At 35.7% G+C, this 24,768-nt stretch overlaps 1 protein-coding gene across 1 annotated transcript in view; it reads right to left on the bottom strand.

The window, feature by feature from the left end:
- LOC121383560 (limbin-like) overlaps positions 1 to 21,677 on the bottom strand; it is a 62,562-nt gene extending 40,885 nt beyond the window's left edge. Inside the window, exons 1-12 of the mRNA XM_041513648.1 lie at positions 21,657 to 21,677; positions 20,801 to 20,932; positions 19,910 to 19,998; positions 18,863 to 18,940; positions 17,282 to 17,525; positions 14,588 to 14,668; positions 12,220 to 12,330; positions 10,664 to 10,888; positions 8,967 to 9,046; positions 7,118 to 7,277; positions 5,678 to 5,740; positions 4,932 to 4,992 (exon numbers count right to left, since the gene is read on the bottom strand). Of these exons, the coding sequence (XP_041369582.1) occupies positions 4,932 to 4,992; positions 5,678 to 5,740; positions 7,118 to 7,277; positions 8,967 to 9,046; positions 10,664 to 10,888; positions 12,220 to 12,330; positions 14,588 to 14,668; positions 17,282 to 17,525; positions 18,863 to 18,940; positions 19,910 to 19,998; positions 20,801 to 20,932; positions 21,657 to 21,677 (1,345 nt within the window). The remainder of the gene's footprint in view (positions 1 to 4,931; positions 4,993 to 5,677; positions 5,741 to 7,117; positions 7,278 to 8,966; positions 9,047 to 10,663; positions 10,889 to 12,219; positions 12,331 to 14,587; positions 14,669 to 17,281; positions 17,526 to 18,862; positions 18,941 to 19,909; positions 19,999 to 20,800; positions 20,933 to 21,656) is intronic.
- Between the last annotated feature and the right edge of the window lie 3,091 nt (positions 21,678 to 24,768).

The raw sequence follows: 24,768 nt of genomic DNA, 5'->3' as shown, positions 1-24,768 counted from the left end.
AGACTTTATGTATGTCAGAATTACTAAATGTTTGACATCTAACAGCCGATGATTGATAAATCTAGTGGTGTTGATAAACAAAACAAACTTTTAACTGAAGACTTTATGTATGTCAGAATTACTAAATGTTTGACATCTAACAGCCGATGATTAATAAATCTAGTGGTGTTGATAAACAAAACAAACTTTTAACTGAAGACTTTATGTATGTCAGAATTACTAAATGTTTGACATCTAACAGCCGATGATTGATAAATCTAGTGGTGTTGATAAACAAAACAAACTTTTAACTGAAGACTTTATGTATGTCAGAATTACTAAATGTTTGACATCTAACAGCCGATGATTAATAAATCTAGTGGTGTTGATAAACAAAACAAACTTTTAACTGAAGACTTTATGTATGTCAGAATTACTAAATGTTTGACATCTAACAGCCGATGATTAATAAATCTAGTGGTGTTGATAAACAAAACAAACTTTTAACTGAAGACTTTATGTATGTCAGAATTACTAAATGTTTGACATCTAACAGCCGATGATTGATAAATCTAGTGGTGTTGATAAACAAAACAAACTTTTAACTGAAGACTTTATGTATGTCAGAATTACTAAATGTTTGACATCTAACAGCCGATGATTAATCAATCTAGTGGTGTTGATAAACAAAACAAACTTTTAACTGAAGACTTTATGTATGTCAGAATTACTAAATGTTTGACATCTAACAGCCGATGATTAATAAATCTAGTGGTGTTGATAAACAAAACAAACTTTTAACTGAAGACTTTATGTATGTCAGAATTACTAAATGTTTGACATCTAACAGCCGATGATTAATAAATCTAGTGGTGTTGATAAACAAAACAAACTTTTAACTGAAGACTTTATGTATGTCAGAATTACTAAATGTTTGACATCTAACAGCCGATGATTGATAAATCTAGTGGTGTTGATAAACAAAACAAACTTTTAACTGAAGACTTTATGTATGTCAGAATTACTAAATGTTTGACATCTAACAGCCGATGATTAAATAATCTAGTGGTGTTGATAAACAAAACAAACTTTTAACTGAAGACTTTATGTATGTCAGAATTACTAAATGTTTGACATCTAACAGCCGATGATTAATAAATCTAGTGGTGTTGATAAACAAAACAAACTTTTAACTGAAGACTTTATGTATGTCAGAATTACTAAATGTTTGACATCTAACAGCCGATGATTAATAAATCTAGTGGTGTTGATAAACAAAACAAACTTTTAACTGAAGACTTTATGTATGTCAGAATTACTAAATGTTTGACATCTAACAGCCGATGATTAAATAATCTAGTGGTGTTGATAAACAAAACAAACTTTTAACTGAAGACTTTATGTATGTCAGAATTACTAAATGTTTGACATCTAACAGCCGATGATTAATAAATCTAGTGGTGTTGATAAACAAAACAAACTTTTAACTGAAGACTTTATGTATGTCAGAATTACTAAATGTTTGATATCTAACAGCCGATGATTAATAAATCTAGTGGTGTTGATAAACAAAACAAACTTTTAACTGAAGACTTTATGTATGTCAGAATTACTAAATGTTTGACATCTAACAGCCGATGATTGATAAATCTAGTGGTGTTGATAAACAAAACAAACTTTTCACTGAAGACTTTATGTATGTCAGAATTACTAAATGTTTGACATCTAACAGCCGATGATTAAATAATCTAGTGGTGTTGATAAACAAAACAAACTTTTAACTGAAGACTTTATGTATGTCAGAATTACTAAATGTTTGACATCTAACAGCCGATGATTAATAAATCTAGTGGTGTTGATAAACAAAACAAACTTTTAACTGAAGACTTTATGTATGTCAGAATTACTAAATGTTTGACATCTAACAGCCGATGATTAATAAATCTAGTGGTGTTGATAAACAAAACAAACTTTTAACTGAAGACTTTATGTATGTCAGAATTACTAAATGTTTGACATCTAACAGCCGATGATTAAATAATCTAGTGGTGTTGATAAACAAAACAAACTTTTAACTGAAGACTTTATGTATGTCAGAATTACTAAATGTTTGACATCTAACAGCCGATGATTAATAAATCTAGTGGTGTTGATAAACAAAACAAACTTTTAACTGAAGACTTTATGTATGTCAGAATTACTAAATGTTTGACATCTAACAGCCGATGATTGATAAATCTAGTGGTGTTGATAAACAAAACAAACTTTTAACTGAAGACTTTATGTATGTCAGAATTACTAAATGTTTGACATCTAACAGCCGATGATTAATAAATCTAGTGGTGTTGATAAACAAAACAAACTTTTAACTGAAGACTTTATGTATGTCAGAATTACTAAATGTTTGACATCTAACAGCCGATGATTAATAAATCTAGTGGTGTTGATAAACAAAACAAACTTTTAACTGAAGACTTTATGTATGTCAGAATTACTAAATGTTTGACATCTAACAGCCGATGATTGATAAATCTAGTGGTGTTGATAAACAAAACAAACTTTTAACTGAAGACTTTATGTATGTCAGAATTACTAAATGTTTGACATCTAACAGCCGATGATTAAATAATCTAGTGGTGTTGATAAACAAAACAAACTTTTAACTGAAGACTTTATGTATGTCAGAATTACTAAATGTTTGACATCTAACAGCCGATGATTAATAAATCTAGTGGTGTTGATAAACAAAACAAACTTTTAACTGAAGACTTTATGTATGTCAGAATTACTAAATGTTTGACATCTAACAGCCGATGATTAATAAATCTAGTTGTGTTGATAAACAAAACAAACTTTTAACTGAAGACTTTATGTATGTCAGAATTACTAAATGTTTGACATCTAACAGCCGATGATTAATAAATCTAGTGGTGTTGATAAACAAAACAAACTTTTAACTGAAGACTTTATGTATGTCAGAATTACTAAATGTTTGACATCTAACAGCCGATGATTAAATAATCTAGTGGTGTTGATAAACAAAACAAACTTTTAACTGAAGACTTTATGTATGTCAGAATTACTAAATGTTTGACATCTAACAGCCGATGATTAATAAATCTAGTGGTGTTGATAAACAAAACAAACTTTTAACTGAAGACTTTATGTATGTCAGAATTACTAAATGTTTGATATCTAACAGCCGATGATTAATAAATCTAGTGGTGTTGATAAACAAAACAAACTTTTAACTGAAGACTTTATGTATGTCAGAATTACTAAATGTTGACATCTAACAGCCGATGATTGATAAATCTAGTGGTGTTGATAAACAAAACAAACTTTTCACTGAAGACTTTATGTATGTCAGAATTACTAAATGTTTGACATCTAACAGCCGATGATTAAATAATCTAGTGGTGTTGATAAACAAAACAAACTTTTAACTGAAGACTTTATGTATGTCAGAATTACTAAATGTTTGACATCTAACAGCCGATGATTAATAAATCTAGTGGTGTTGATAAACAAAACAAACTTTTAACTGAAGACTTTATGTATGTCAGAATTACTAAATGTTTGACATCTAACAGCCGATGATTAATAAATCTAGTGGTGTTGATAAACAAAACAAACTTTTAACTGAAGACTTTATGTATGTCAGAATTACTAAATGTTTGACATCTAACAGCCGATGATTAAATAATCTAGTGGTGTTGATAAACAAAACAAACTTTTAACTGAAGACTTTATGTATGTCAGAATTACTAAATGTTTGACATCTAACAGCCGATGATTAATAAATCTAGTGGTGTTGATAAACAAAACAAACTTTTAACTGAAGACTTTATGTATGTCAGAATTACTAAATGTTTGACATCTAACAGCCGATGATTGATAAATCTAGTGGTGTTGATAAACAAAACAAACTTTTAACTGAAGACTTTATGTATGTCAGAATTACTAAATGTTTGACATCTAACAGCCGATGATTAATAAATCTAGTGGTGTTGATAAACAAAACAAACTTTTAACTGAAGACTTTATGTATGTCAGAATTACTAAATGTTTGACATCTAACAGCCGATGATTAATAAATCTAGTGGTGTTGATAAACAAAACAAACTTTTAACTGAAGACTTTATGTATGTCAGAATTACTAAATGTTTGACATCTAACAGCCGATGATTAATAAATCTAGTGGTGTTGATAAACAAAACAAACTTTTAACTGAAGACTTTATGTATGTCAGAATTACTAAATGTTTGACATCTAACAGCCGATGATTAATAAATCTAGTGGTGTTGATAAACAAAACAAACTTTTAACTGAAGACTTTATGTATGTCAGAATTACTAAATGTTTGACATCTAACAGCCGATGATTAATAAATCTAGTGGTGTTGATAAACAAAACAAACTTTTAACTGAAGACTTTATGTATGTCAGAATTACTAAATGTTTGACATCTAACAGCCGATGATTAATAAATCTAGTGGTGTTGATAAACAAAACAAACTTTTAACTGAAGACTTTATGTATGTCAGAATTACTAAATGTTTGACATCTAACAGCCGATGATTAAAAAATCAATGTGCTCTGAACAAAACAAATTTACTCTTTTTTATGAAAAAACGTCCCACTACAAAATCCAAAGAAAATGTTGTAAAATCCAGAAACCTGGAGAAAACTTGAGATGTTTTCTCTTTTATAGATACATTACCTGTCCTCAAACAAGTGCACTCCCCCACTACAGCTAGTAGTCTGGTCCGAATATCCCAAAAGCCAATGGGATGGCCTAAATTCTTCTACTGTATGTTCCCTCTAGTTCCAGTCACGTGACTGTAACTTCCGTGTGTGTGGTGTGTGTGTGTGTGTGTGTGTGTGTGTGTGTGTGTGTGTGTGCACTTGTTTGAGGACATTGTAACGTGGAAAAGAAAAAGAAACACTGACCAGCTGTTCCAACTGATGATTCACCAGCTTCCATCTGCACGGCTTTGTCTTGGTTCTCCTTCTGCAAAACAGCGAAACAAAATATCATTAAAACTAATGCAGATGCAAGTCAGTTCAGCAGTTCATTTATGGACATGAGTGTAGTAATAATTACTATAGGTCTGTGATCAATACACTTCAATGATTAATGGTGGGCGATAACTGGCATAGGTCAGAAACCAATGCAGATCAGTCATGTTCAGGAGGCCAAGTGACTGCAAACAAATTGACTGGTACCATCATCTTCTATCACATTACCTTTTTTAATGTTATGTGCAAAAACCAGTCTAGCCAACGACTACTCTCCTTCCTGAACAGGTCTTAGTTTAGTAGTTAATAACTACAGATATTTGATTTGTCTAGTTCTTAAGGGCTCAATGGGTACGTGTAAGACCACTACACCCTCTACTCTCTCACTAACCACTAACCCACTAACATCTAACCCACTGTCCTCGACAGACGGCCCAGATAGCTGAGGTGTGTGCCCAGGACAGCATGCTTGAACCTTAATTGGATATAAGCACGAAAATAAGTTGAAATGAATGTAGATTCTGATAGTTCACAAACTAATGTCAATCACATCAGCAAGTGATGCAGAACCACTATAGTGTTTATAATGTAGATATTTCAGTAACCACATGCACTGTGGATCAGTTTGAAACTATTGCAGATCAGTAACTAGCATTGATCAGTTGGTTGAACCTTACCCTCATTTCAGACAGCTTCTGCTTTATCATGGCTAACTTCTTTTGATATTCTTTATCCTGTTTCTGAAAAACACAATCGTGACATAAGTTACATGTATAAATATTTTTAAAGTCTTCTATTTCTGTCAGGGCTGGACGTAGCCCAGTGGGAAAACACTCGCTTAATGCACAGTCAGTCTAGGATCGATCACCGTCGGTGGGCTTATTGGGCTATTTCTCGCTCTAGCCAGTGCACCACGACTAGTATAGCAAAGGTCGTGGTATGTGCTATCCTGTCTGTGGGATGATGCATATAAAAGATCCCTTGCTACTAATGGAAAAATGTAGCAGGTTTCATCTCTATGGATGCATCAAAATTACCATATGTTTGACATCCAGTAGCCGATGATTAATAAATCAATGTGCTCTAGTAATGTCGTTAAAAAACAACAACTTCTTCTTCTATTTCTGTCTGTCCATCCATCTATTTGTTAGATCTTTTTCTTAATCTTTTGGGATTAGATGCATAGTCAAATAGTTATAACCTGCTCAAACAGCCATCTGTCTTAGAATACCACCTGACAAGACTTGCAAATAACTTTATATCGTACATTGTATATCTGTATTTATTAACCACCTCTCCCAAAAGACTATCTTGGTATTGAAATGTGTTTTGTTTAATGACTCTACAAGAGAAAATTAATTAATTAATCATCGGTTATTAGATTCTGACATGTAGTCTTCAGAGGAAACCTGCTATATTTTTCAGTAGCAGCAAGGGTCCTTTTATAAGTACTTTCCCACAGACAGGACGGTATATACCACAGTCTTTGATATACCAATTGTAGTGCAGTGGTTGGCACAGGGGAAAATGCAATGGTTCGATTCTTCAACTCACGCTTATCAGGCAAGCGATTTACCAACTGAGTTCAATGTCACTTGACCTTTGTATGTTCCTGTAGATAATGGCCTAATACTGGTCTTAACACTGGACATGGGGCAGGACGTAGCACAGTGGTAAAGCGCTCGCTTGATGTGCAGTCGGTTTAGGATCGATCCCCGCTGGTGGCCCTATTGGGCTATTTCTCATTCTAGCCAGTGTACCACGACTGGTGTAACAAAGGCTGTGGTATGTACTATCCTGTCTGTGGGATGGTGCATATAAAAGATCCCTTGCTGCTAATCGAAAAGAGTACCCATGAAGTGGCAACAGCGGGTTTCCTCTCTCTATATATCTCTATGGTCCTTAACCACATGTCTGACGCCATATAACCGTTTATAAAATGTGTTGAGTGTGTCATTAAATAAAACATTTTCTTCCTTCCTTCCTAACACTGGTCTATAAATAGAATTACTGGCCTACCAGAGTGCATAAAATAAATAACCATTCGGAGCTTCTACTGCAACAATTCTTTCTTATGTCTCAAGATTGTTATCTTACAACATTATTTATTTTCTTACTTTTTCAGCCAGTCTCTGTTTCTTCTGTTGACTCAGTCTTTTATGAAGTTCCTCTTCTTGTCTCTTCATCTCTGCCTTTCTCCGTGTCTCAACGTCCAACATCTCCTGTGTTACCTTTGTCTGCAGCTGTTGGGCATCATATGGTTCTAGTACACCTTGTCTGTAACACACACAGTTTCATCGTTACAGACAAGGCCTTATACAATATATTTTTACCAAGTTTTATTGGTACAAATGAGATCGTTTATAATGTAGTATTTTTCCACAGATTAATAATATAATCAATACAAACTTGTTCTTTCACAATGTAATCTTTTTACACAGATTCATCATTACAAACAGGACTTTTTACTAGGGTCTCCACGAGTATTCGAGTACTTGAACACAGGCCGAGTCTAGCAAGACTCGAGTCCTTTCAAAGGACCCGAGTACCCGTGCAAGGAAAAGCACTGTCATGATTTAAAAAACAACAACAATATTTTACTTCATTTTGCCATATGCGTGTCGCAGGATACATTATAGGCCTATAAGACATGGAGGGGAAACAAAAGTGGAATGTGTGGAATGCAATACAATGATATAATTTGGCGTCCATGTTCAGCGCTGGAATTAAGATGCATAATACTATTTTACTTAGTCCTTAGTCTCATTATTATCTATAGCTAGTGTAAGTGTCAGGTACTCGAGTCCAGGTTGAGTTTTGACCCATAAGTACCCAAGTCCAATATTCTGGACTCGTGGAGGCCCTACCTTTTACAATGTATTTTTATAGTTTTATTGTTACAAATCAGGGGCCTAATTCACAAAGGTCTCTTAGGCTCTGTTAATCAACAAAGCATCCTCTTTGCAAGTCTCTTAGCATTGCACTGCGAGATCGCAAAGTTGCAAGAGTTTAGTGAATTACAGTGTAGTATTTTTTACACAAATTAATTTTAGAAGCAGAGCCTTTTAAATGTATTTTAGAGTTTTATTGTTACAAATGGGATCTTTTACAATGTTTCTTTTATATACAGATTAATCTTTACAAACCAGGTTTTTTTTTACAATGTATTATTTTTAGATTTTCATCACTTTAATCAAACAGGGTTACATAATTACAAACAACGTCTTTTTCAAAGTACTACTTTTACAGTTTCATCATCACAAACAGGATCTTTTTCAATGTATTATTTTTGTAAAGTTTCATCACGGTTATGAACATGGTCATTTTTAATGCTACAATTTGATAATTTCCACTGGGGTCTTCTTCTTCAGTGTTATTTTTACACAGATTCCTCATTACAAACATGGTCTTTGTGCACTTTTATCATATTAAACAAACAGGATATGTTTTTAATGTACTATTTTTACAATTTTTAATCATTATTAACAGGGTCTTTGTACACTTTCATCATATTAAACAAACAGGATATGTTTTTTTACGAACTATGTTTACACTGTTTCATCATTATTAACATGGTCTTTGTACACTTTCATCATATTAAACAAACAGGATATGTTTTTTTTACGAACTATTTTTACACTGTTTCATCATTATTAACATGGTCTTTGTACACTTTCATCATATTAAACAAACAGGATATGTTTTTAATGTACTATTTTTACACTGTTTCATCATTATTAACATGGTCTTTGTGCACTTTCATCATATTAAACAAAAAGGATATGTTTTTAATGTACTATTTTTACACTGTTTCATCATTACTAACAGGGTCTTTATCAGCTGGACACCAAAGAGCCATAGTTTAACATGTGCTGTGGTGTTGCGAAGAAAAACACTTTTTTTTTCCTTTCCTAATAACGTTTGCTTAAACAATGTGCGGGAGTGATCTATGCTAATTTCACAAACCGTTTCATCTTGTTTATGGCAGTCAGTTGGTGTGAGGCCATGGTGTTCAGAACATCCGTGTGGTCATTCTCTTGGGATTCCTGAAAACAAGAATGACAAATATAGCATAACACAGAACAGAACAGAACAGAACTTTATTTAATTCAAAGCCACCATCTGGTGGCATCAGAAGAGTACATTATATACATTATATATACATATACACACATACGTTAAGTGACAAGTGTTTATAACAAACAAATAAGTAAGATCACATACATGTATTAAAAGCAGGGCTGTAAGGCAGTTGATCTAGTAGCAGTATATTCATATGGATTGTCGTAATGAATGAATGGATGGATGGATAGATGGATAGATGGATAGATGATGGATGATGGATGGAGGGAGGGAGGGTGGGATGGACGGATGGACGGACAAGCACTGTCCCCTACCAGGACCAAGACATTTTCTTACCTCCTAAGTTCAAGGATCATAACTCTGTGAAACATGGGCAAATTGTCATGAAAGTCAAACTTGGTATGCAACTACATAATAAAGCCATACACAAAAATTTAGCTCAATATAATGAGACAATGCAAAAGACAAAGTCTGGAAAACTAGTTGTTGAACAGACAGATGGAAGGATTCAGACCACAAACATGTCTGGAAAACTATTTGTGGGACAGACAGACAGAATGATGGAGACAAAACCTATAGTCCTCTCTGGATGGACTGGTAGGAGACTAATACACAAATCAATGTTCGATTTTTCAGAGGACTGAAATAACACAGAATTTAATCTTACACTCATGTGTGCTAGTGCCTTCCTCCTGGCCAGCTTTTCTTTAAACAATAATGGATTAATAAAAACACAGATCTGAATCTTACACTCATGTGTGCCAGTGCCTTCCTCCTGGCCAGCTTTTCTTTAAACAATAATGGATTAATAAAAACACAGATCTGAATCTTACACTCATGTGTGCTAGTGCCTTCCTCCTGGCCAGCTTTTCTTTATAAATTAATGGATTAATAAAAACACAGATCTGAATCTTACACTCATGTGTGCCAGTGCCTTCCTCCTGGCCAGCTTTTCTTTAAACAATAATGGATTAATAAAAACACAGATCTGAATCTTACACTCATGTGTGCCAGTGCCTTCCTCCTGGCCAGCTTTTCTTTAAACAATAATGGATTAATAAAAACACAGATCTGAATCTTACACTCATGTGTGCCAGTGCCTTCCTCCTGGCCAGCTTTTCTTTAAACAATAATGGATTAATAAAAACACAGATCTGAATCTTACACTCATGTGTGCCAGTGCCTTCCTCCTGGCCAGCTTTTCTTTAAACAATAATGGATTAATAAAAACACAGATCTGAATCTTACACTCATGTGTGCCAGTGCCTTCCTCCTGGCCAGCTTTTCTTTAAACAATAATGGATTAATAAAAACACAGATCTGAATCTTACACTCATGTGTGCCAGTGCCTTCCTCCTGGCCAGCTTTTCTTTAAACAATAATGGATTAATAAAAACACAGATCTGAATCTTACACTCATGTGTGCCAGTGCCTTCCTCCTGGCCAGCTTTTCTTTATAAAATAATGGATTAATAAAAACACAGATCTGAATCTTACACTCATGTGTGCCAGTGCCTTCCTCCTGGCCAGCTTTTCTTTAAACAATAATGGATTAATAAAAACACAGATCTGAATCTTACACTCATTTGTGCCAGTGCCTTCCTCCTGGCCAGTTTTTCCTCCAGGACGATCCTCTGTTGTGAGATCTCCTCGTCGTACATCCGGTGGATGGCTTCCTGCTGCCGCTTGTGTTCCTTCATCAACCACTCCGCCTGCTCCTGTCTCAGCTGACCCTGGGCGACCGTGTCGTCGAGCAGAGTCTGCTGAACCTCCTTACTGCCCATTCTCTTCTTGATGGCATACTCCTGAAACAACACAGCACCACATAGAATGAGCTTAGAATGAAATCTCTTAGCTGAACCTGGGAGATGGGAGTTCTCAAGCAAAGCCTTAAACACCCATTCTTTCTTGATTGCATATTCCTGAAAAAAACACAGCATCAAAACAGAGAATCTCTTAGCTGACTCTAGGTAATGGAAAGCCTTACCACCCATTCTCATTTTGATGGCAAATTCCTGAAACAACACAGAATTAAAATTAAATCTCTTAGCTGACCATGGGAGATGGAGTTATCTAGCAAAGCTGTAACACCCATTCTAATCTTCATGGAAACAAAACAGAATTCATAAGTATAAAGACAGGAGTGGGGGGGGGGGGAGGGGGGGTCACATACCCCCAAGTCTTGGAGCAAGTCCTCAAATTTGGGCAAAAACTATAGAGATATTCGGGCAAAATTAGCTGGTCTGAAACCTTTTCATCATGTATTTCCATCATTCTACCCACAACATTATTTGTAATCCATGTAAAAGTGATTTGTTTGCAACACTATATAGTTGTTTGGTTGTAATGCTAATATAAATAAATCTTGTAATCCAGATTTGTGCATTTTCTTTTAATTTGGGGGAAAATTGGCCTGCCCCACCCCCACCCCACCCTAGAAAAGGAGGAGCATGTGTGTATATGACAGCACCACAAAATTAATTGGGGTTTTCACTACAGTTCATATCCAATACAACTAATAAAGGATTCCAACTTTCTTGTTTGACTTTTCAGCCATAGGTTTTAATCAAAATTACTACTCAGTTATTCTTTTAATGCACTGGCTTCGGTGGTGTCATGGTTAAGCCATCAGATATAAGGCTGGTAGGTACTGGGTTCGCAGCCAGGTACTGGCTCCCACCCAGAGCAAGTTTTAACAACTCAGATGGGTAGGTGTTAGACCACTACACCCTCTTCTTTCTCACTAACAACTAACAACTAACAAACTGTCCTGAACAGACAGCCCAGATAGCTGAGGTGTATGCCCAGGATGGTGTGCTTGAACCTTAATTGGATATAAGCATGAAAATAAGTTAAAATGAAATATGTTTTAATACATACAGAACAAAATATGAAATTATTATTTTTAAAAATATATTCTTGTCAAATTATTATCATTAATGTATACGGTAAGTGTATTTGCATTTTGTTTTCATAAAATCATTTCATAAAATCATTTCTTAAAACTCCAAATAGCTGAATGTGCTACGTTGTCGTTAAACAAAATTAAGATTCAATCCCTTCCTTCCCTTTCTTGTGTCCATACAAACATCTTTAATGTCTCGAGTTTTTGTCTGAAAAACAAATGATTTGTTACCTTTCGTAATTTTTCTGCCTCTTCATTCTGCTCCAGAGCCAGGACATACATTAATTCATTTTCTTCTATCTGCTGTTGTTCTTCAAGCACTTTGAGGTAGGAATTCTTATCCTAAAATTAGAAGAACGGAACATCTGTAGCACCAACGATGTGAATTACAAGATTACAGTAATTTAACAGCACAGGCATACCATGATTATAATATAGCCTAATAACATATTATATAGAGGATAATAAACAAGTTACCAGTTATTATAAAATTTTTGTCCCGAGTGAAATAATTTTCAGTTGTCACAAGCTTTAGCGAGTGACAAGTGAAAATTATTTCATGAGGGACATAAATTTGATAATAACTGGTGCTGAGTTTATTATTCTATTTATTACCTGAACTATTTTGTCTCTAAAAAACTCTTTATTTTCAACGCACATACACGTACTTGTATAGAAACAATATAAATCGCTGAGCATTGCTATAACTTTGTAATTTAATCACGACCATAGATCATTTTCAAAAACAAAAGTTCTCTTTATTCTGGTACAAAATCTATAATGAACTGCATTAAAATGACATTTTGTTATAACTTTAACACCAAAAACAGACAGCCGTAAACGCAAACTCGTTAAACCACATGATGTCATTGTATGTGTTTGGCAAATCTTGATGACGTCATATTTAGTACCGACAAGGTCATTGGTTTGTAAGCATCAAATCATCCAATAGTATTGTTCGTTAGAACAATGCATGATAATTTCTGATTTTTATTTCCCCCGTACTGAGTGCCTGCTGGGGTAATAAACTGACATACATGTAGTATACTGAACTCCAATGGAAATGCAAATCAGTTAGTTTGTTATTAGAACAGGTTTACCAGATTACAAATGTTCAATTGTGTGCAGTGATAAATGGTGTATCATTCCATTTTAACTTATTTTCGTGCTTATATCCAATTAAGGTTCAAGCATGCTGTCCTGGGCATACACCTCAGCTATCTGTCCAGGACAGTGGGTTAGTTGTTAGTTGGTTAGTGGTTAGTGAGAAAGAAGAGGGTGTAGTGGCCTTACACCTACCCATTGAGTCCTTAAGGTAGTACTAAACCAAATAACTTCCGGCTGGGTCAAAGATGGAGGTGCACCCAACTTTTAATAGAGAAGTGAACACCACAAGTCCTGTGATTGGTTATAAATGTGAGTGTGTTGGTTGTAAAAAATAATAGTTTCATCTGGGTAAAAAAAATATGCAATTTTATTTCATCTAGTACCAATGTGTCAAGTAGCCGTGTGCTTGAAACATGTATGGAGTACCTGTAAAAAAAAGTACTCGCATTTTGTGCGGAACTAGGATAGTCATAGACGCTACCCGTTATCTCAGAAACGTGCAGCTTGACCCCCAATTTTTTGTGATTCACTTTAAGTGTGAGGGGTGGTAGTATTTATATCCATGGCGTTTATGTTGATTGATACGCTGCAGGTAGGAGTTTTAGCCACATATGTTACTATTGTCGTCTATGGGATTTGATTTGGTAGTATACAACCTTAAAAACTCACTCTGGGATGGAGCCGGTACCGGGCTGTGAACCATAAACCTACCAGCCTGTAGTCCGATGGCTTAACCACTGCGACACCAAGGCCGGTAATGGTGGTATCAACCAGTAATTATCCTGAATGTCAATATGTGTTAAACTCTTAAAAAAAACTAAATTTAATGCTACACTAAAAATTTACTTCAATTCCATTTAGTTGCATTATGTTTTATATTTAGGAGAAATACTTTATTATTTTAAATCTATTACAGTCACATCAGTCTGTATTTTTAGACAGATAATTAATTCTCAAATCTCTATAAACTTGTGAAGATATAAACTAGCTATAGTCCGTACCACGGGGAACGCCTTTTGTCATACAATCAAACTCCTCTAAACCGGATACCCTCAGGACCAAATAAAACATCTGGTTTTTAGAGGTATCTGGTTTAGAGAGGGGTTTTTTTATGTACAGATATTTAAAAGAGGGTCGCACAAAACGTCTGGTTTTGAGGGAATTCCAGTTTACAGAGGGTCTGGTTTTAAGAGGTTTCACTGTACTATGAAATTTACTACAAGTTATTTCTGAGCTGATTGATTTGTAAATTGCACACAAAAATAGTTTTTTTTTTTTTTTTTTATGTCAAACGAACTGAAATTATTTACAAAATGCATTTTTATAGAATGAGTGGACGGACTAAAGAAAAGTAATATACTGTAATATACAAAATATTATGATACAACATAAGGTATAATGCAATACAGAATAATCTGTATAATTATATTATTAATGGAGGTTGCATAACACTATGTATTAATGATGTGTATGATAATGCTGTTGTTCTCACCTCTTCAGGTACGTCTGTCACCTTTTGTTGAGCTTCCGCTTTTTGCTTTCGATGCAGAGTCATCAATTCACCACATTTTTCCTGAATAAAGCAAAAAATAAACAATGTACATGTATTTACTTGTGATATCTTCAGCATTCCTCAAAATAATCAATGTTACAGCAAAGTGCACACTGTTTAAATGATTGATATTTTCACAGGGGTGTAGGCTGGGGGGGGGGGGGCGGGGATTCATTGGGTTCAGACGAATCCCCCCGCTGAAGCAAATGGTCCGCTTTCAGAACTAAAACATACAGGTTTATACATATGGAGTTTCTGGTGGTGCAAAAACAAAATAGAAAAGGTCCACTTGGTTCATATTCGAACCCCCCCCCCAGGTCCAGCTCACGCTACGCCCCTGTTTCAGGCCACTCATGCAGTATTAATTGTCTATACATTATAAATACCTTGTTTTTAGCACTGATCTCTGTCTACTAATACCTTGTTTTTAGCACTGATCTCTGTCTACTAATACCTTGTTTTTAGCACTGATCTCTGTCTACTAATACCTTGTTTTTAGCACCGGCCTCGGTGGCGTCGTGGCAGGCCATCGGTCTACAGGCTGGTAGGTACTGGGTTCGGATCCCAGTCGAGGCATGGGATTTTTAATCCAGATACCGACTCCAAACCCTGAGTGAGTGCTCCGCAAGGCTCAATGGGTAGGTGTAAACCACTTGCACCGACCAGTGATCCATAACTGGTTCAACAAAGGCCATGGTTTGTGCTATCCTGCCTGTGGGAAGCGCAAATAAAAGATCCCTTGCTGCCTGTCGAAAAAAGAGTAGCCTATGTGGCGACAGCGGGTTTCCTCTTTAAAACAGTGTCAAAATGACCATATGTTTGACGTCCAATAGCCGATGATAAGATAAAAAATCAATGTGCTCTAGTGGCGTCGTTAAATAAAACAAACTTTTTTTTGTTTTTAGCACTGATCTCTGTGTACTAATACCTTGTTTTTAGCACTGATCTTTGTCTACTAATACCTTTTTTTTTAGCACTGATCTCTGTCTACTAATATCTTGTTTTTAGCACTGATCTCTGTCTACTAATACCTTGTTTTTAACACTGATCTCTGTCTACTAATACCTTGTTTTTAGCACTGATCTGTCTACTAATACCTTGTTTTTAGCACTGATCTCTGTCTACTAATACCTTGTTTTTAGCACTGATCTCTGTCTACTAATACCTTGTTTTTAGCACTGATCTCTGACTATTAATACCTTGTTTTTAGCACTAATCTCCATCTACTAATACCCTGTTTTTAGCACTGATCTGTCTACTAATACCTTGTTTTTGGCACTGATCTCTGTCTACTAATATTTTGTTTTTAGCACTGATCTCTGTCTACTAATACCTTGTTTTTAGCACTGATCTCTGTCTATTAATATCTTCAGGGCTCACGCTGTCGGTAGCCAAATTAGCCATTGGCTAATTTTTACAAAAAATGGCTAATAAAATTTGCAAGTGGCTAAAATTTTGGCTAAGCCATTTTCTGTCTTCTGGTGTGAACAAACCGTTACATAATCTATCCGACACCTCAAACATTCAATTAGCGTAATAGCGATCTCGCGACCGGTAACGAGAAGCGATGTCATGCCTTATAATGTTTGCTTATTTTAATAATCACGGATATTAATTTTAACGGCATTCATTCAACATGTATGACAGCAATGTCTGGAAGATCTGTAATTTGTTATTTTCACTTTGTAAAATCTTTGAACCAAAGTAATAAAAACAGACCGACAGTGCGTGTCAATTTGAATACACATGCCAGTTCAGGGCCAAAAGACATGTAGGCCAACTCAACGGCTGAGTTCAGCCAGACCGAGTGAAAACAAAACGCTTCAGAGTCAGCTGATACCCGCGTGTCAAGAGACATCGTTGCGGACATTAAACAATATGATTACGCAAAAGTAAATCTTGATGTAAATTTGTAGAAAAACAATAGTTATTCGCATCAATGAATACCAACTACAGTTTTTGCTTATTCCTTTGTCTTTGTTAATTTCGTACCCATGGTCGAGAGCACACATGCAGATCGCGATCGCCGGAAATGAACATGCAGTATTTAAATTATACAAATTGCAGTTAAATGTACACTGAATAAAATTAGTTTACAATAATATTTGTTAGATAATTTTAGATATAAATTTGTAAGACTGTGAGGTGACATTTAATAAGTTAGCTGGATTTTAAAAAGACCGTAAATATTAATTTTATTAAAGGATTTGTTGTTGGGTTGTTTTTTGTGTTTTTAATAAATGGAGTATACTGTGGTGAAGTCGGCATTCTTATCCGAGGTATTTTATAAGCAGAAATCACAACAAGCATTTAACACGACGCTGAAATCAACAGCAACGCCTCTGTTTCAGGCCACTCATGCAGTATTAATTGTCTATACATTATAAATACCTTGTTTTTAGCTCTGATCTCTGTCTATTAATATCTTGTTTTTAGCACTGATCTCTGTCTATTAATACCTTGTTTTTAGCACTGATCTCTTGTCTATTAATACCTTGTTTTTTTAGCACTGATCTCTATCTATTAATACCTTGTTTTTAGCACTGATCTCTGTCTATTAATACCTTGTTTTTAGCACTGATATCTGTCTACTAATACCTTGTTTTTAGCACTGATCTCTGTCTACTATAATACCTTGTTTTTAGCACTGAGATCCACATAGACCTCCTCCAGGTCTTTCTTGTATTCAATGTCGAGTTTCTTGTCGAGAGTCTTCAGTCGGGTGTGTAAGTCGCCGACCACCCTGTCCGCTGTCTGCTTGCTGATGTCACTGTTGTCACGTAGACCGTGCACGAGTAGTATGCTCGCCTCCGTCGCCGCCTCAGTCTGTTCAGACTCCAGTTCCTGTTCCACAGTGTTTGTAGACACGATGTCCATGCTGGGTAATAGGAATGATAATATAAGGTGATGCTGATGATTGTGATAATGGCAATGATAATGATGACAATGATATAGAGAATAATTAGTTAATGTCATAGGATATCGGCTTTATCCACCATCCTACATTATTAACTAATTATTTTTATCCTACAATCCAAAAAGAATTTTTAAATGAAGGGGAAAAATTATTACTTCTGTTATTTCACAAGGGTAAGATCCAGAGAAGGGTCACCCTTTTTTCACTTTTTTTTTTTTATCAAACACCTCTTACGATGTCCATATAACCCTTTCACAAACCCCTGGATCTGTAGCTGTTCAAATACATTGTCATTGTACGATGACATAGAAGTCAAATATATGCATGTGACATTAAAAGTCATAATCTGCCAGTATACTTTTATAACTTTGCTTGAATCGGTCATCATAATCAGCCAATAGAAAAAGTGGTTGCAGGATAATACTGGAGATAATATTACAGTAATGTGACATAATTTAGCAAACAACCTTTCAACCCACTTAGTATAAAAAACTAATATTAATTTTAACTACAGTAAAGTACTCTTATAACGAACAGCAAAGGACTGGACACATCGGTTCATTATAGCAGTACTTCATTATACACATTTGTGGAAGTTAGCTGTTTTCATTCATGAGTCAGCAATTTTGGATTTTTCAAATTTAAATACAAGAATTAGTGGGGTTTTAAAAAATATTTCATTTATTATCACCAATATCAGTATAGTCGTTTTGGATGCATTGCCGTTAATGCTACTGACTGATAAGATACAAATAAGAAAAAAATTATCGGTTAATACACTAATTTACACTGAAATTCACAATTTTGACAAACAAATTAGTTCGTTTTAACAATTAATATGCTATACATAGTTCATTCTATACATTAAAATTTATTAATACTATTTAGGGGGAAACAACGGGACTTTACAATCAGTTCATTCTAACCGGTAGTTTGTTGTAAGCGTGTTCATTCTCAAAGTATTTTACTGTATGTACAATTAATTAAAAATAATATCCATAGTTTACTGAAACTGTAACATGTCTTTCACTAATTAGTTAAAAATCACATATCAGTGTACCTGTAATTAGTACATGGACCAGAATAGATTACCCATACCGTCTGGGAGGACTAAACTTCAAAGTGTTTTTCATAAAGGTAACCACCTTAGTGGTACATTCCAATATGATGGACATCTCAAAAGGACCATCGTCACCCAAATTTTCAAGGTCAAATAAACATCATTATAGTCCCTTTATAAGACACAATCATATCTCTTATGTTGCCAAAATGGGACACAATAGTAATTGTTTACTCACTTGTCAACTTCTCTGAACATTTGAAGCTTGTCTTTTAATGCTAAGACAAGCACGATGCTATCGTCCAACGCAAGCATGCTGGAACAAATAAGCCAGAAGAAATAGGTAAAGAAAGCAACAGTTTATCTTGACATGTCACTTATATTTACTTTCTATTAAAAAAATATTACAGGCTCAAACATCTGTGTTTAAATTTGTACAATTATTGACTTTCATAATAAAACAATATATAACATGTAACCTAAAATAAGCATGTTATATACGTACTTTCTCAGGATATCTAATTGCCAATCATTCAAATAGACACCAGTTATCACCAAAACGCATCACATGTATAAGCCATAAGACCAACACAAAGAAACTATATCATACTGTACAGAATTGGGACATTGTGCTGAACTAGTTATTTTACTTTTAATATCATTTTCTTACCATTTTGTTAATAGTGACTACTAGCTCCCACCCAGAGGGAGCTTATATTTTTTAATGGGAAGTCATTACACTGACTCTAGGCACATGTGCCAAAATTTTAACAGGTGGGGCCTAGACAGTGACAAATGAATTTTATGTTGGGGGGTGGTTGTGCTCCCCTAAAAATATATATTGAAAAAAAGAAGAAACTTTGCTTGAGCATGGTGTGGTTTCGACTACCAACCCCACCTTCACATGTGCCTGGTCTCTCTGTCTCTCTCTATCTGTCCGTCCGTCCGTCTGTCCCTTGCTCTCTCTCTCTCTCTCTCTCTCTCTCTCTCTCTCCTCTCTCTCTAACTCTCTCTATCTCTCTCTAACTCTCTTTCTCTCTCTCTCTAACTCTCTTTCTCTCTCTCTCTAACTCTCTGTCTCTCTCTCTAACTCTCTGTCTCCATCTAACTCTCTCCCTCTCTCTTTCTAACCAAAAACAACTAATTAGATAGCTGAGGTGAATGCCCAGAATTATAAGCATGAACTTTAACTGAATACAAGTATGAAAATCAAGTTAATATAAATGAATTAAGTGCTGGTCAGAAATGTCCTAAACTAAAAGAAAGCAATAAAATCCCTGATTACCTGAAATCTTTGATTGTGTTGAGACCTTTCCTTATAGCAGCTCTCGGGTCCATCATTACCTTTCGGCCTTTCGCTAGCATCTTCTGTTCCTAATATAAATAAAATAATTACTATGCTTAGACAGTGGGTTTTTTCACCAAAAATATTGATATAAAAGATTAGGCATGTTACTGTGGTGGGATGGTCAGAAGGTGTGAAGAACTGGCTTCTTGGTAATGTGTTTTCTTTTCTTCAGTTCATTATAGCAATGAAGCTCCTTTCAACAATTCCTGATGTCACTTGTATAAGAGATTATTTGAAAAGAGTACCCTATGTGTTGGTAGTAGGTTTCACTCTATAGACCAAGTATCACGATTGCCATATGCTAAACACCTAATGTCATTCATTAAAAATATTCTTGGATGTCAACAAAGTCACTGACTCTAGCTTCTATGGTAGAAATTTTTGCTGTTTCACATGGAATGCATGTTACGCTACCATAAACATTCTATTTTCAAAATTTTAATTAACAACAGTTACTAACCACTATTTAATGACATAGAATTTTGTATCAATCTCTAAAACTAATGCTAGGCTCAAACTATCAACTGTCACAACAGAGTTGGCCAACTTAATGATGTCTCAACTTCTACGACTGTCCAGTTGCTAATTTGAGCACTCTTACAACTTGATTCGCATTGTATACGATTACTTGTCAATCTGAGTGTGCTCATCTAAGTCAGGAGTGGGGAAAATTACAATGCAACCATTGAGTTAGCCAACTTCATTGTGACAGCTGACAGTCTTATTTTAGCATTACATAGCAAATCGTGACATATGATACTGAGTAAAATATTTTCCCTGGTAAGCAAAACACACAAGATGACACACATGTGTCTGGCTTATACATACGTTAGCAGGGGACACAGACTTGATCCACCTTCCCTTCCTGATGAGGAAGCACACAATCAGAATAACGAGCACAAAGCCAAGAATGAGGGCCACGATAAACGTCGCACCGGTCGCTCCGTGCTGGTAGAATATCTGAAAATATTTAACACAACAATATATATATAATGTCACAGCATTCTCAGATTAAAGGGAGATTTACACAGCATTGAACTACTAATGGCAGAACTGCACAGATGACTTGACTTGAGATATACATGGCATGTACGAGGCTCACACTGCAACAAATGTTTATTTAGCCAATTTTCAGATTAATGTAAAGTATTTCCTTGAAAATTACTAAAATGTGGTTAATTTAAGGAATATTTTATAAGTCAAAGCCTAAATGTTGTAGCTATTTTCTATAATGAAAAAATATCAATTGACTAATTTGGCAATGTGCAAGGTGACCTCTGTATTTACACCTCTTGAGACAACTCTCAGTATCAAATAATTTTACTCAATTTTAAAGAGATATTGTTTGTGAAAAATGTTGGATGCTAATTTTTTATGATATATGGTTAAAGTTTGGTTTTGTTAAATAAAAATAAAAATTTAGTTTTGTTTAACAACACTACTAGAACACACTGATTTATTAATCATTGGTTATTGGAGATCAAACATTTGGTAAATTGAACATAATTATATAGTCTTAGAGAAAATCTGCTACAGTTTTCCATTAGCAGCAAGTGATCTTTTATATGTACCATCTCACAGACAGGACAGCACATACAGCTGTAATCTCAAAACCATCTTAATTACTTCACATACATTGTCATCAGCCGTGACATATTTAATACCTTATGTATTCATGACTTACATTCTGGATATTGTTATCCATCCTGTTGACACACACACTAGTATCTATTGGTCCATAGTAATTTCCACTTGTCTGAAACAAAAATAATATGTCATATAATAGGTGAAATAATCCCATTCTTACAGAAATCAGTTATAAATACACTTCAAGAAATCATATACAGTGAAAACTCCCAATATTGGACCCTCTGTTTACTGGAATTCCCTCAAAAATGGACCCTCTGTAAACTGGAATTCACTCAAAACCAGACATTTTTCATAGTCCCTTTTGAAATATCAATACAGAACCCCTCCTAACTAGATACCCCATACTATCTCATGGTCCATTCCTTGATGTGGTGAGGTAGCTTGCATGTCTCAATGACTCGGAGAGCTATGCCAGTTGGAGCATCAGCTCCTGGTAGGGTCACCCAAGCTGGACTGGTCAAAGGGTAGAGACTAGACTAATATGGACTGGACAGACATAGGATTGAGTCAAGAAACACAACTGTCTAGTAGAAGCAAACTCCAAAATCAAAACTGGACTGGAGAGGCTCAGAATCCTAGTAAGAAAACTCTCCTAGGAGAAGGAAGACTCCAAACTCAAAGCGAGTACAGATGCTATGTATCAGCATTAGTGTGGAAACAGAAAGGAAATGTCTGTACATGCACCAAGTTCTATGATGATCATCAGATACCCCATAAAACCAGATTTTCTACTTGATCACGTGGGTATCTGGTTTGGAGATGTTTTACTCTCTATATATATGCACAATTTTCACTTCTTTTAAAAGTTTTGGTTTTCATATGTAAACAGTATTCACAGTGACATATAATTAAAAAAATAAGTTATATCTAAATAATTTTCACTTCCTTTAAACTTTTTTTTTTAATGCAGAGCATTACATGTACAGTATTTACAGATACATGCCCAATTTAAGAAATCAGTTACATATAAAAAAAAATCAGTTTCTTTAAAGTCTTTGGGTTTTTTCTTCTTCTTTGTTTTGTTATATATATACCTGGTACAGTATTCACAAGATGTGACTTACATCTCTGAATGATATGGAAGACCAGTACCAGGACTACCCTGCTGCAAGGTTAACACAGTTCAAACCATCTGGTTCTGTCCGGTTCTCTATCACAGCAATTAAGAGTGATGTACTTACATCTCTGAATGATATGGAAGACCAGTACCAGGACTGCCCTGCTGCAAGGTTAACACAGTTCAAACCATCTGGTTCTGTCCGGTTCTCTATCACAGCAATTAAGAGTGATGTACTTACATCTCTGAATGATATGGAAGACCAGTACCAGGACTACCCTGCTGCAAGGTTAACACAGTTCAAACCATCTGGTTCTGTCCGGTTCTCTATCACAGCAATTAAGAGTGATGTACTTACATCTCTGAATGATATGGAAGACCAGTACCAGGACTACCCTGCTGCAAGGTTAACACAGTTCAAACCATCTGGTTCTGTCTGGTTCTCTATCACAGCAATTAAGAGTGATGTACTTACATCTCTGAATGATATGGAAGACCAGTACCAGGACTACCCTGCTGCAAGGTTAACACAGTTCAAACCATCTGGTTCTGTCCGGTTCTCTATCACAGCAATTAAGAGTGATGTACTTACATCTCTGAATGATATGGAAGACCAGTACCAGGACTACCCTGCTGCAAGGTTAACACAGTTCAAACCATCCGGTTCTGTCCGGTTCTCTATCACAGCAATTAAGAGTGATGTACTTACATCTCTGAATGATATGGAAGACCAGTACCAGGACTACCCTGCTGCAAGGTTAACACAGTTCAAACCATCTGGTTCTGTCCGGTTCTCTATCACAGCAATTAAGAGTGATGTACTTACATCTCTGAATGATATAGAAGACCAGTACCAGGACTACCCTGCTGCAAGGTTAACACAGTTCAAACCATCCGGTTCTGTCCGGTTCTCTATCACAGCAATTAAGAGTGATGTACTTACATCTCTGAATGATATGGAAGACCAGTACCAGGACTACCCTGCTGCAAGGCTAACACAGTTCAAACCATCCGGTTCTGTCCGGTTCTCTATCACAGCAATTGAGAGTGATGTACTTACATCTCTGAATGATATGGAAGACCAGTACCAGGACTGCCCTGCTGCAAGGTTAACACAGTTCAAACCATCTGGTTCTGTCCGGTTCTCTATCACAGCAATTGAGAGTGATGTACTTACATCTCTGAATGATATGGAAGACCAGTACCAGGACTACCCTGCTGCAAGGCTAACACAGTTCAAACCATCCGGTTCTGTCCGGTTCTCTATCACAGCAATTAAGAGTGATGTACTTACATCTCTGAATGATATGGAAGACCAGTACCAGGACTACCCTGCTGCAAGGTTACCACCGTTCAAACCATCCGGTTCTGTCCGGTTCTCTATCACAGCAATTAAGAGTGATGTACTTACATCTCTGAATGATATGGAAGACCAGTACCAGGACTACCCTGCTGCAAGGTTAACACAGTTCAAACCATCCGGTTCTGTCCGGTTCTCTATCACAGCAATTAAGAGTGATGTACTTACATCTCTGAATGATATGGAAGACCAGTACCAGGACTACCCTGCTGCAAGGCTAACACAGTTCAAACCATCCGGTTCTGTCCGGTTCTCTATCACAGCAATTAAGAGTGATGTACTTACATCTCTGAATGATATGGAAGACCAGTACCAGGACTGCCCTGCTGCAAGGTTAACACAGTTCAAACCATCTGGTTCTGTCCGGTTCTCTATCACAGCAATTGAGAGTGATGTACTTACATCTCTGAATGATATGGAAGACCAGTACCAGGACTACCCTGCTGCAAGGCTAACACAGTTCAAACCATCCGGTTCTGTCCGGTTCTCTATCACAGCAATTAAGAGTGATGTACTTACATCTCTGAATGATATGGAAGACCAGTACCAGGACTACCCTGCTGCAAGGTTACCACCGTTCAAACCATCCGGTTCTGTCCGGTTCTCTATCACAGCAATTAAGAGTGATGTACTTACATCTCTGAATGATATGGAAGACCAGTACCAGGACTACCCTGCTGCAAGGTTAACACAGTTCAAACCATCCGGTTCTGTCCGGTTCTCTATCAC

The sequence above is a fragment of the Gigantopelta aegis genome, chromosome 10, assembly GCF_016097555.1.
Source record: "Gigantopelta aegis isolate Gae_Host chromosome 10, Gae_host_genome, whole genome shotgun sequence".
NCBI lineage: Eukaryota > Metazoa > Mollusca > Gastropoda > Neomphalida > Peltospiridae > Gigantopelta > Gigantopelta aegis.
This window is presented reverse-complemented; position numbering and strand designations above follow the sequence as displayed.